Here is a 14568-nt window from a genome sequence, read left to right as displayed (position 1 = left end):
AGGAATGCCTTAACTGACATGTCTGCTGTTGGTTACCCTTGTGATTTGTTCTCATGACATCCTGTGCTTTTCCACCTTAGGACTTAGCACAATATAGAGTATATGTGTAATTATTTTATATGTGTAATTATTTTTGTAACCTCTATCTCTCTGCTAATCTCCAAGCTTCTCAAAGATAGCCACCAGGGTCCTTGTCTATTATGTTTATTGTTCTTTCCTTGGTGGCTAGAACTGAGAAAATACCAAACAGGAACTTTTTGAATGAATGACTGCTAGAGAGGCTTTTTTCATTCACAATGAGTTCTTAGATACCACACAAGGTATTGAGTGTTACATCACAATGTTTTATAAAATTCTTATGTATTCATAATAAGTAAGAAAAGGAGACTATCTATAGTCCATTTTAGCTTCTGCTCCAAACTTACTTACTGTTTCTATCACTTTGATTTTTGACATTTTTTCAAGCACACTTTCTATCAACCTCTGCTATTCTTTCTGAATCACAGTGATATAGCATCAGATAAATACAGTCTCCAAAATATGTTATAAGTTTTTATAAACTTCTTCATATTTAGATGGAATAATAATAGACCAGCACTGTCTCAAGGAAATTATAATCATGCCTGTAGCTGCTTAGGTTTTCCAGTTCCTGACTTCCTTATCCTATTCTAAAACCAGGGGCTCAGGCAGACAATGTGTCAATAACAAAGCAAGTGTATCACTTCATCTGTTCAGTGCATCATCTCCAGCAGTGAAGTTAATGATGTAACCTAAGTGGTATTTTAAAATGTTACCCTCTGGTTAAATTTAAGAAATAGAAAATATTATATTTTTTCTTTACTATAATGGTTAGATGATCCTCCCCTTTCCTTTTAGATGTTTATAAACAGTTGAATTCAAATGACATATATGTTCTGGTTGGTCCCAGACCAACCAGATCCCTAATATTGAGGGATCCCTATTATTGGCCTTGGTACCCTAGTGCATAGAGTGGCATTGATCATTTATCACACATTACTCTGATAGCCTTGGCTGGGCAGGTATTCTATACTGAAGCTTCAGAAGTGCTTGCTTTGTCTTGATTTATATTTTCACCACTGCACTGAAGTATCTTTTTATATGAGTACAGGTGCTCAATCCAGACATTAGGAGAGTTTCAACCTCCAACATGATAAAGACAATAGATTCATAAAAGCCTCAGGTATCATTTGAAGCTAGAGACGGTATTTAGAGTTTTGAAAGATAGATTACCCAGTATAACTAAGCTGTAAGTAAGCTACTTTGGGGCCATTTTTGTACTAAGCTGGAACAAATAGAGTTGTATCTGCTGGCCACAATGCCTGCCCATTTGCAAATAGATCCACCTAAGATAGAATGGTTGCATGGTTGGTCTGTGACCAGAGACTGACTCAACATCATTCTAAGTCATGGGGGACACTGGTGAAACCTGCTGAAGAGTCATACCCGATGGGCAGTTAGAACCCCAAAAGTCAAGAAAGTATTTTTCCCTTCAGAACCACATGTTGATACTGTAATCTGGCTTCTTTTCCTCCCATCCCTATTCTGTATGGTGAATCCTCTATACCTTCAGACAACTTTCTAAATGTAAATAAACTCTGTATTGTGATTAATTCCAGGATACAAAATGCGTGTGAAAACAGTCTTCATAAATGTAAACAGCTCTCTCAAGTCTAGCTTGGACCAGCTTGATACGCATATTAGCCTTTGAGCCTGGGCTCCGCCCCACATCACTGTCTTGCCATCAGCCTTTAATGAAACTTTAACCATTCTGACTTAGTATCTTGGATTCTGGAGAAACCCAGGCAGGGCCTCTGATTTCTAATGACCACCTGTGTTAACAGTTGATGAACTTCTTTAGCCCTCAACCCCCTGCCCAAATCTGGCTTGGTCCATGTTTTGTTCTCTAGTTGTGGCTTAATTTAGCTAATCTTCAGGGCCTTCAGCAACCTAAGAGTCTAATTTTCTTTTCCAGGAATCTCAGAATCTCTCTCTGTCTCTCTCATCTTCTTTCCGGCCTCTAGTCTCCAATTTCTTCTATACTCAAAAAGATAGGATTCTTTTGTGAATGAGAGAGAAATCTAACTTACTGGCTTAATAAAATCTAACTAGCTTTAAAAAAAAAAAGGGGGTGGAGGAGTTTTTCGGCCCACACAACTAAAAGGTCCAGCAAAGACTGTAATTTCACATGAGGCTATACCCAGATGTTCAAACAATGTCATCAGAGAGCATATCTTGTCATTTTTTTTAAACATCTTTATTGGAATATAATTGATTTACAATGGTGTGTTAGTTTCTGCTGTATAACAGAGTGAATCAGCCATATGTATACATATATCCCCATATCCCCTCCCTCTTGCGTCTCCCTCCCACCCTCCCTATCCCACCCCTCTAGGTGGTCACAAAGCACCGAGCTGATCTCCCTGTGCTGTGCGGCTGCTTCCCACTAGCTATCTATTTTACATTTGGTCATGTATATATGTCCATGCCACTCTCTCACTTCGTCCCAGCTTATCCTTTCCCCTCCCCGTATCCTCAAGTCCTTTCTCTACGTCTGCATCTTTATTCCTGTCCTGCCCCTAGGTTCTTCAGAGCCATTTTTCTTTTAGATTCCATATACATGTGTTAGCATACGGTAACTTGTTTTTCTCTTTCTGACTTACTTCACTCTGTATGACAGACTCTAGGTCCATCCACCTCACTACAAATAACTCAACTTCCTTTCTTTTTATGGCTGAGTAATATTCCATTGTATGTATGTGCCACATCTTCTTTATCCATTCATCTGTCGATGGACACTTAGATTGCTTCCATGTCCTGGCTATTGTAAACAGAGTTGCAATGAACATTGTGGTACATGTCTCTTTTTGAATTATGGTTTTCTCAGGGTATATGCCCAGTAGTGGGAATGCTGGGTTGTATGGTAGTTCTGCTTTTAGTTTTTTAAGGAACCTCCATACTGTTCTCCATAGTGGCAGTACCAATTTACATGCCCACCAACAGTGCAAGAGGTTTCCCTTTTCTCCACACCCTCTCCAGCGTTTGTTGTTTGTAGATTTTCTGATGATGCCCTTTCTAACTGGTGTGAGGTGATAGCTCATTGTAGTTTTGATTTGCATTTCTCTAATGATTAGGGATGTTGAGCTTCCTTTCATGTGTTTGTTGGCAATCTGTATATCTTCTTTGGAGAAATGTCTGTTTAGGTCTTCTGACCATTTTTCGATTGGGTTTTTTTTTTTTTTTTTTGATATTGAGCTGCATGAGCTGCTTGTATATTTTGGAGATTAATTCTTTGTCATTTGCTTCACTTGAAAATATTTTCTCCCATTCTGAGGGTTGCCTTTTCGTCTTGTTTATGGTTTCCTTTGCTATGCAAAAGCTTTGAAGTTTCATTAGGCCCCATTTGTTTATTTTTCTTTTTATTTCCATTTCTCTAGGAGGTGGGTCAAAAAAGATCTTGCTGTGATTTATGTCATAGAGTGTTCTGCCTATGTTTTCCTCTAAAAGTTTGATAGTTTCTGGCTTTACATTTAGGTCTTTCATCCATTTTGAGCTTATTTTGTGTATGGTGTTAGGGAGTGTTCTAATTTCATTCTTTTACATGTAGCTGTCCAGTTTTCCCAGCACCACTTATTGAAGAGGCTGTCTTTTCTCCATTGTATATTCTTGCCTCCTTTGTCAAAGATAAGCTGGCTGTATGTGCGTGAATCACTGAGAGCTAATGACCGACAGCGACATCACAAATGCGGTTCGTTACAGGAGCGGGATGCGCAGATGGAGGCTGTGGCTGTGTGGCTCTCTGTGCTCTGCAGGTGAAGGCAGCTGAGCACACTGGACAGCTTCATTCATTCGACTGTAGGCTTCTGGAGGACAGCCCGTTCCATGGCCAACATCACTTCACTTGGCTTCCTGCTCTGTACTTCAGAAGCACTCAGTAAATGGGGATCTAACTGAATTGGTTAACAGTAAGGAAATCACTTTCTGTTTGCAAAGTAGATTGAGCCCAGAGGTATTTCTTAACAGGGTTTTAAAACTGCCGCTGACAACTAGATTATATTTTATTCCAATTACACTGAAATGAGTTCTGGTATATTTCCCTATTGAAAATATCCAGAAGAGTTCAGTTCAGTGAGTGACAACATTTTTCACAGCCTAAGGCATTCTTTGGATATTTTGGAGGCAGAGAGACGGGGAGGGTGAATGAGACGGGACGGGTGGGAGAGAAGTGAAACCCAAACTAGAAAACAAACGTACACATTCACCTGGGGTTTCTATAGAGGGAAGAAATACAGCCAGCATGTCAGTGTTTCCTGGGCTTTAGTCACCCTCCTGATTTTTGCCATCCCCTTTGTATCAGTCAGGGTTCTCCAATGGAACCAACAGAAACAGGACCAACATACACGCAAGAAGATATTTATTTTAAGGAACTGTCTCGTGCAGTTGTAAAGAAAGCAAGTCCAAAATCTGTAGAGTGTGCTGAAAACTCAGGCGGGATTTCTGTTTCAGGCCTGAGACAGAATTTCTTTTCTGAGAAACTTCAGTTTTTGCTCTTAAGACTTTTAAGGGTTAGGATGAGGCCATGCAGATCATCAGGCTGAATCCCCTCTGCTTACAGTAGCTGATTGAAAATGTCAATCACATCTACAAATACCTTCACAGCAACATCTAGACTAGCGCTTGACCAAATAACTGGGCACCATAGACTAGCCAAGTTGACACATAAAATTAACCATCGTGCCTTTTTACCCCCTGTACTATCATTCATTCATTCAGTAGGTATTTACTGACTGCTCCTATAAGTGCCAAGCACTTTTCTCAGGTCTTGGGAAGTAGTGGATAAGACAAAGTCCCTGCCCTCCTGGGGCGACACTCTAGTGGGACATTTTGGGGAGGAACCAGTTGGATAAGAAGAGAGCGGATCAAAAGTTCTGCTCTGGCCATTTGAAGAATGAGATGCCTTTAAACATCCATGTATAGGCTGTCCTGTAGTAAGGTCCAGCATTTAAAAAAAAAAAAAGGAAATGTGAATTACTTTTTCACTCATTATAATGACGTAGGATGAGTGTAATATTAAGAAAAACATACAAAGTAACCAAGTTAATGTGCTGGTTAGATTTTTCTAAATACTTGAAAAGAAATTTATACCACTGTTTCGTTTTCTTCATAATGCTACTCAATTTTTAAAAACAAACTTTATGGGGAAAGCGGGTATTGCCTGTTTCCTCTGTAAGATGTATAAGCGCCAACTCAAGAACTGTATCCCTTTTGTTCACTGTTATCTTCCCAAGACTGTTGCGTTCTCAGAAGTTAAAAGCAAGATATTGTAATTGAGAACCACTGTACTGCAGGAAAGAAAGAGAGGGTTCACCAGCCAGAAGCTGTCTCTCCCCATCTCAGGTCTTTATGCAGTGAAATCCCAGGTGCACCCTCATATGTGAGCCCATCCAAGATTTGCCTGTGGTCAGGAGTATCTTCAGGAGGGACCTTCAGGAGGAAGATGAGAGAAAGACTCAGCAGGCAGTGAGAAGGCAGATCCCATGGTCACAAGTGAAAGCATTTCAAAAAGTCTGTTAGAAAGAGAACTAACAACCTGAGTTTGAAAGAGGTCACAGTATTTGTCCAGTAAAACATTTAGAACCAGTAGGAGATGGGAGCAGTCACAGGGTTTGTACAGGAGAGTGTACAAGATTAAGGAGCTTTATTAACTGAGATCCCTGAAACTCTAAAACGTGGGACATGACGTCCTATTGCTCGTGGAGAGGCTGATTCCTTCATCAGTGTCGGGGACAGTGCTTGACACAGAGTAGGCACTTAATAAACACTTACTAAATAAATGAGTGAGGGAATGAATGAAGTGTTAACGTTTTAACACTTATCCATTCGACACCTAAAATTATCTCTTGTAACCCATGAATATACCTGTCTAATAGGAAGTGGGGTGAGGATGAAAGATTAGCAAGCCCTTGGGGCTGCAGATCTAAAGCCACGTTCTCTGCTCCCCTTTATTAGACAACTTGCATGTTGATCATCTATCTGAAGGGGAAGAGAAAGCATTATTTATTGGCCCTCCTGAAGCCTTAATAATAATTATACTCATTTTTCTCTAAATTTAGGTTGAGTGATGCTCTAAACTTAAAACAAAGAGAATCCGTGGTGTTGGTTTGAGGATCACATGGTCATATAATTAAGTCATTACCCCCCAGTGTTAGACAGACTTACCTCCCCAATCACCAGAACCCTGAACAACCACAGGCTTTACCCACCAAGGCAGTGGGTTCAACATGCACGGCCCTAAATGGATTGCACCTTCTCTGGTGGCAGATCAGAGGGAGAGAAGAGTCCAGGAGGCTCAGAGCCACGTATGCCCGCCTCCTTCCAAATGTGCCCATAAGATAGGTCAGTGGCGAGCAGTGAAAGAGCTTGAAGTGTTCCTCCCGGAGCTTGTCTCCCAGGGACTGGAGTGGCAGGTCTCTTCCTCTACGGCAGTGTGAGGGGTGGGGAATGATTACCTCACTGAACAGTTATTCCAAAATCAGCAACGCTTTAGGAAATCTGTTAGGCTGTGTCTGCCCTAGAAACCCAGTGTGTCAACATTTTCATTTGCCTCCCTTCCTTCTGTTTCAAGATTTGAAAATCTTCGATGTCTGGATCATGCCCAACTCAGATGTCAATATTTCCTTGTTCAATGAGGCAGCCACTGCAGGTGCTGAAGCAATGCCCAGCATGGCTCCTTGCTGCTCCTGAAGACGCGAAGACACACTGGCCGCTTTCCCCGTGGATATTATTTTGGGAAAGCTGTGCTGACTGTGGATATCAGGATCCCATGGGTGTCCTTATACGGCTGAGGCAAAGGGAAAGCTACTCTTCCCCTAAGGGCAGGGGTTAAGGAGAAGCCAACCAGAAACTTGCTGGTGTCAGCAGTGAAGTGGTTACTACACACCCACCTCACCAGGCAGCAAAATCTTGGAGGGTGGAGGACGAAATTTCATACCGCTAAAGAAATGCTTGTGCACACCATCACACACACAAAATCATACACACACACACACACACACACACACACACACACACCCTGTAACACCAGCTTTTAGGAAAGGTCCTAGACTATGTAGGAGAGAGAATGGAGATGGGCAGTAACAGTTGTACGACATTCCTTATTTTTCCAAATCAAGAACACGGTAGTGTTAATTTAACCATACAGTAATGAAATCAGCTTTCATGGGTAGCTGCAGAAAGGGATTCATTGTTTTATATGTCAAACCATTTAAAGCTATGATTTCTGGTCGATGACAGAATATTTAGAGGGATTTGCACAAACTAATAAACCTCATGCAATTTATAAGTACCTCTGAGCCTGCACCAAGGTTAACCAAAATATCTTAGTAAAATGTACCTTGTTTGTCATGACTTCTGCTTAATGAGGAGCATCTCTGTGCTTCACTGGCTAATTCTAAATTCTAGCAACTTGTTTACTTAAGAGGGATTTCATAATAATGTAACTTAATGATGCATACAGTACAGATCAAGTGATTCCGTTTTACAAGTATTTTCTTCTGCCTGGAATATCTCCATAAGCAAAATCTGTCAAAAATTAGAAACAAGCCCTTGAGATTACCTAGTGAAAGCCTTTCATTTATGGATGATGAAAGTGAGTTAATAACAAAACCAGGATGAGAACGCAGATTTCAACTCCCAATCCTGTGTTCTATCCTCTACCCATCCTTTAAGATTCAGTACAAGCCCCACCTCCTCATGAAGCCTTCCATGAATCCCAATGATTTCTCACTTTTATGCACCCCAATCATGGTCTATACTGTATCATTTAGCATTTGGTTAAAAGTCTTGTCACCTTCAATATTATGTCATATTCTTGTATCTCCAAGGAGACTATTATCTCAAGGACAAAATCCATGTTCGAGGATTCTCTTGACTGTTCCACAGTACCTAGCAAATCACGTGCATCACCTAATCTTCTAACTTACTTGTCCCGTCTCTAATGAATCCAGGACTTTGCTCCTTGTCATTTCAACCTTACTGTCCTCTTTAGTAACATAAACTTCCATATGCATGATTTTTTTAACCATAGATTTACATTATATTATACATATATATATATATATATATACACACACACACACACACACACACACACACACACACACACATCCTTGACAACTAGCACTGTAGCTGGCTCATAGTAGGCAGTCAATAAAGGTTTGGAGAGAGAGAAAATTCTTGAGGTCGCTATGATCAGGGAAGGTACACAGGTACACAGAGGAAGTAAAATGTTAAATTGAGCCTTGAAGAAAACATATTGATTAATGTGCAAAGAGGAAATAAATGATACTTGAGACAAAGAGTATCCTATGTTTGAATTCCAAATTGGGTACTTATTATTTGTTAAATCTTAGACAATTCACTTAACCTGTCTGAGCCTCGGCTTCCCCATCTGCTAAACTAGGATAATATTACAGATTTCACAGTGTCTGAAAAATAACATAAATTACACAGTCGGATTCGATAAATAGTAGTTACTAACAACAGTAACAAAAATTAATAATAAATCCTTGAATAAAGAAACCAATAGACGTCCCAAGTGAGGGCACAGTGGGTAGCCTAGTTAGACTACAGCAAAATGCTTCACAAAGGGAAATGATGATAGGTGAGAATGGAGAGACAGAGGCCAGATTCAGTCACCATTTCTTTCTCCAACCAACTTAGAGCTTAAAGCTATCAACTGCGTCACTAAATTCACTGCAGGGTGTGATGATGGCCAAGGACTGTGAAGTGGTTCATTCTTAGTAAAAAGCACATGGGCATTGAATCAGACAAGACATGGGTTTTAATCTCAGGTCTGGCACTTACTGGGGCATAAACTGGAGGTGGTTTGTTGTTGTAAGTATTAAACAAGTAATATATGTGAAGCATCTACCATAATGCTAGGCAGATGATGGACACTCAACAAATCTTAGTTATCTCATCTGTGATGTGTACCACCATCACATCTCACCCTTTGTACTTTTCTTTCTCTCATTTGTCTTTGCCTCTTCCCAAGCTCTTCTCTAGCTCTTTCTTTGTCACCAGGTTCTTTGCTTGCCTACCCAAACCTAGGGCTTTCAAGGGTTTACTGAGATCAATGTCATCAGAAAGCATTTAAAACCACGGACTGTAAGTTGGGCACTGTGCTAATAACTCTAAATTTAAACACAGCTGCCTGTATTGTCCTTGGAAGTACTTCAAATTCATTTGTGTGAATGAGCCATGCCCCCTCCAGGTAAATCAGCTTGCAAAGGAGATCAGCTTGAAGTTAAAGCCACATCATAGGCCAAAGGTACTCACGATTCCTATAGTTCCAAAAGTGTTTATCTGGGCATAGCATAGAGAAAACCCAGGAAACCTGGGCTAGGTATCACTGGAATGGTAGGAAGCAACAATGAACAACAGTGGAGACACAAAAGTCAAAGTATAGCCAGGCATGTCCTTTCAACCCGTGCATCCATCACACTTCTGACAATTTAGCCAGAGGAAATAACTATGGATATGCACAAAGACTTAGCTAAAAGGTTTTCTTTGCAGGCCTGTTTATTTAATAGTATAACAGTAAAGCAAGCCTTAACATCTAAAAATAGATTGATTCAATTATGGTTTATCCATATAATCTATGAACACACACTGTCACAGAGGAATATTTATTAATGTGGAAAGATGACCAGGCTATACTATTAACTGACAAAAGCAGATTGCAAAGCAAAATATACTAGGTGAGCCTGTGTTTTTAAGTATATATGAATAAAAAAAAGACTGGAAGTTTAGTAAGATATTAAAAATAATCGACACTGGAGATGAAATTATTAATTTTTACTTTTTATTTTTTGTTTCCTGATTGTTTATAGTTTTGAATGTTTCCATATATCACTTTGTAACAAGAAAAAATGCCATGTATATAAACATATGTATGCTATTTTTTCAAATACCTATGGCATTTTTGTTACAAAATATATGTATATATGTAATGTATTTATATGGCTTCGATAAATGGTAGTTTTTAAAAACAAAAATTACATATTTTATATATAATATATAAAATTACGTATTTAATAATATATATTCTACACACACACATACTGTTTTGTGAGTGGAGATAAATGGTGGATGGATGAATAAATGGATGGATGGATTAGATTAGATAAATGGTAGATGGATGGTAAATTAGATGATAGATTAGATCATAGATAAACAGTAGATTAGACGGATTGATAGATGATGGATTCAATACATAGATGGTAAATAGATAGATGATAGATAGGCAGGTAGATAGATAGATGTCCAGGAGGCGCACAGAGCCAGATGTCTAGCAAGACGGTGTGTATTGAGCGCCACGCAGTATCAACAGTTACAGGTTAACCAAAACGAGCGAACGTCCGGGCAGCTGTGCCTGAGCCCGTCTTTTCTCCATCAGGTGGACGCCCACGGCAACATTCTCCTCAGCACCCTGGAGATCAGGAACGAGACGAGCGGCTCGGAAGTGCTCACGGGCGGGAGCGACCCCAAGGCCACCATGTACTCGTACGACAGCGCCAGCATCCAGTACCGCAAGCCGCTGAGCAGCCGCGAGGCGTACGGGCGCGCGCTGGACCGACACGGCGCCCACAGCAAGGGGCGCCTCCGCAGACGCGCCTCGCAGCTCAAAGTCAAAATCCCCGACTTGACTGATGTGAATTCCATAGACAAGTGGTCCCGAATGTTCTTCCCCATCACCTTTTCTCTTTTTAATGTCGTTTATTGGCTTTACTATGTACACTAAGTTCGGTCCCCATGGTTCCTAAACGACTACTTTCTTCTTCTCTTAGTTTTTAATCCCACAGGTCCCCAGCAGCGGTACTGCTGTGCTTTTTGAGGTAAGAGATTCAGTCATCCAATTGGTTTTAGGTCTTGCATATCAATTTTATTACTGCACCATGTTTACTTCAAAAGAAAAAAAAAAAAAAAACTCTATTTTTTTTTCCAGTCTACTGTGGTCCAGGTTACTGGCTCTTTCAGAGCTCTGTTAATTGCCATGTTTACAAACAAATACACACAACGAGAGAGAAATTAGATAGGCAGATCTTTAGCAGTTCTAGCCGCCCTGGATTTGACTGATTATTTTTTAAGTGAAAATGAAAAGAGGACCCAGCTCTCTGTGTGCATGGCTTCCTGGTCAACTGTAACAATCTCATGCTGCCAAAAAACAACACAATTTCCAGGATCTCAGAAGACAAAACAAAGCCATTGATAAGTTACAGATTTCCAGGAAGAAGGGAGAACAAAAAGGAGCCTAGAAGAGGAAGGAAGACTCCCCTCCACCCTCAAGCTGCCCCAGGTCCACTGTAGGAGGGGGTCCCAGCTCCACGGAGGAAGAGGGGGAGACTGGCAAGCGCTGCTGCAGGTTGTGCAAACCCAATCTGCCATCTTCACCTCACCTTTAAGCTGGATATTCTGAAAAATACTTCTTTCTCAGACTTCCAGGCAGATTTTAAATTAACATTAGAATCCAGCCTGGTAGCCACTGGGAACATTTTTCTTTTCTTCTTAAGTATAAGGAGTTTGGGGGGCAGTGACCATCTTTAAGCTCTTTCAAATGAGCAGCCCTGAACTTACTTCCTTAGCCTGGAATCACTTGACGCTGTGTCATGAAGCCATGGCATCACATTGCCCTCGTTCCTCCTTTAGAGAGATTGAGAGAAAGGGGGCGGGGGGGCAGGTGGGCTTTGAAGAAGAGGGTGGTAAGAAATTTTTGCTTGAGAAAAATATTGCCCTTTCCATGAGGAAGGCAAGATTTATGTGCTGTGAAAAGGGTGCCTGGGCAGTTACCTGAACTGCCAAATCTTTAATCAAATAGTATATATTTCTTAGCCTTCCAGAGAGCAGTATCTAATGGTGACAAGGTAGCTGCACAGGGCTAGTTCCTCAGCTAGCGTGCTATGCCTCTGCTCTCTGAGCTCTGCATTCCAACACAGGAAATGAATGCTTCAGGAAATGCACATATACCCATTTTGGTATCATGCTCCTTCAACGCCAGATTTCTACTTTAAAGAAAACCTTCAAAACAGCAAAACCACAGAATAACAACAACATCACTGAGCCTTCAGACATTTACAACAGCTCTGAAAGTATAGCCCTTGTCTACAGTCGTTACTGCTTCTGCCTTATCTCTGCTCATGGATTACTTTGCTCATCATAGAAGGAGCATCCCTCAAGAGCCCAGCACACAATTCTAACCATATCCAACCAACTAGAGTTGAGAGTCATCTCATTTTATGTCATTAAAGCCTCGTTATTTTTGTGTATGTGTTCAGCCTGAGCATATAAGAATTCTATGTGTTCATTTTCAAGACTGAGTGAAACCCAAAGTTGGCCAAACAGTCATGAAGGCGATTTGGGACCTCATCTATGGATGTGATATAATAGTTGAGGTAATAATAGGGATGATTGCCTCTGTTTGACGATCTGGCTTTCTCCCTAAGGCTGTGATGAGGGCCCATGTTTACAACAGCATCAGCTGCTAGAGATTATAAACTTAATTGAAAAGAGGAAGCTGAATTTCTACAGATACGAACCCCCAAATAAACACATGGCTATGCTATAGCTAATGTATGTTAGTAAGAATATAAAAACCCTGCTTTAACTGGAAAAGTTATCTCAGTGGTTTTATGAGAGATGAATCGGGCATGGGAACCAAATTAAGTTTTCGGTTGTATAATCACAGTTCCCTGGTCAAGAAAATCTCCAGCCTCTGGGGATGAAGCAATCCATTTCGAAACTCTGTTTAGTTAGTTCTTTGGCAGGGTGAGATGATTTTCCATCGTGAAATGCCCAAATAGACTAGAACATGGCCATACCAGTGACTGTAAGGTCAATATTCCCAGTGACTACCCAGGAACCACTGTGTAGCCGTTTATTTTGAACACAGGAAGTGAGGCTTTTGGCTGATACCTAACAAGAATTAATAAGTCAAAACTCTTTGAAAAGTTTTTAAGGATGAAATGCTAAATCAGAAACAAATTCTCTGTTGATCTGTGTTCCATAACAAAACAATTTCTCTTTATTTACCTGTTTAGATCATTCTTCTTGGAGAAGATTGAGCATAGTTTTTTTTATTATTATCTTGCCTTAAAAGTCTAAGGAATTTGATGCTTGTAGTTTTAGATGTAAAGCATCTCTGAGAGAAAAAGAACGTTTTGAATTCTTATCTTTTATCCTTTGTAAAATGTAAAACTAGTAAGCCTGAATCTACCATCAGGCACGAAATGGTGTCACTGTAGGCCCTCCTGGATGTAGACAGTCACAGCTAGCACTACACAAATTGTGTTACATAGCTCTGGTTTCAGAGGCAATGGCAGCCAGAAAAATGGAAAAGCTGCCATATTTCTAATTAATAACCTCTGGCCTCACTTCCTTCTTCCGGACACCTCCTAGCCAAATCCTCCCCAATCTCGTTCCAGGCTGAACAGTATACACAGAAAAAAATCCTTCCTTCTCTGCCTCTCTACCTTGTCTTGCCCAAATTGATGACATAAAACATAAAAATTGCTAGACATTCTTAAGTGCCCTCAACCTGGTCCCCATTCCTGAAAGATTCAGATCGCTACATTTTAGAGGGGTTACTGTTTAACCATTTTGGGGTTGTTTTCTTTTAGCCATGAAAATAGCCATAATCTCCTGTATTAACAAAGTGGCAGCAGAGGCTGAAATTGCACGGACACACTCTCTTATGCCACAGTCATGTCCAGGGGACCCCATGTTCATAGTTCATAAACTGTGAAATAAACTGAGTCTTAGACTTAACCTGTATAGATCCAGCAGAAATCCCATCATTTATTTGACAATGATGACTTCGCACTCATTCCAACCAGTCATGTTTCTTGACTTAAAATATTAGGGGTGACATATGCATTACACTCACCAGCTTTGTGAGGCCAAGACCCAGGTAAAGACATATTTTTGGCTTGAATTATCCAGGATTGTTGCCCCCATCCTCTCCATTGCCAAATAGAAACAGCAAGACTCGTTGGTAGTTCTGCTGACTAAAGTGTTTTCACATATACCGTCTTTACTGTCTGTTACAATCAGTGAAGCATCTTGAAAATGCAAAGAGAAAATGTGGTGCAGAGAATAAAGTTTGGTTTATGGATCCAAGGATAGGCTTTCCTTAAAAAGCATTACGTACAATACACAGAAATGTTGACCAAATTCCATCTTTCTAAAATCAATGACTGCTTTATAAATATTCACTTCAGAAAGAGCTCAATCAAAATTTGCCAAGTGAAACAAACAAACAAACAAAAGATCTATTTATAATGTTAGAAGGAAAAGCTCTCCAAGATTTCTTATATGGACAATTTTTAATAGTATTTTACAAAGGGTGATGTGCCACAGTTTTTTTTTTTTTTTTCCCTAAACAAGTATAATCAAATATTTATCCCAGGAGGGAGGGTAAAGGAATGTGCAAGCATTTGTTCATGTTGGTTCATCAGCAGTTACCGGGATGAGGAGGACAGAAAAACAAACAAA

At 40.2% G+C, this 14568-nt stretch overlaps 1 protein-coding gene across 2 annotated transcripts in view; it reads left to right on the top strand.

The window, feature by feature from the left end:
* The window catches only part of LOC103080373 (gamma-aminobutyric acid receptor subunit beta-1), an 86849-nt gene extending 75603 nt beyond the window's left edge, over positions 1-11246 (top strand). The window contains exon 5 of one of the 2 annotated variants that reach the window (XM_007450975.1): positions 10478-11246. In XM_007450975.1, coding sequence (XP_007451037.1) covers positions 10478-10822 — 345 coding nt within the window. In that variant the 3' untranslated portion in view covers positions 10823-11246. The remainder of the gene's footprint in view (positions 1-10477) is intronic. The other variant, XM_007450976.1, reaches the window with a different exon arrangement.
* Positions 11247-14568: the final 3322 nt, after the last annotated feature.

This window comes from Lipotes vexillifer, unplaced genomic scaffold (genome assembly GCF_000442215.2).
Source record: "Lipotes vexillifer unplaced genomic scaffold, Lipotes_vexillifer_v1.1 scaffold404, whole genome shotgun sequence".
NCBI classification, from domain to species: Eukaryota; Metazoa; Chordata; class Mammalia; order Artiodactyla; family Lipotidae; genus Lipotes; species Lipotes vexillifer.
Note: the sequence above shows the minus strand (reverse complement) of the source record. Positions and strands in the feature narration are given on the sequence as shown.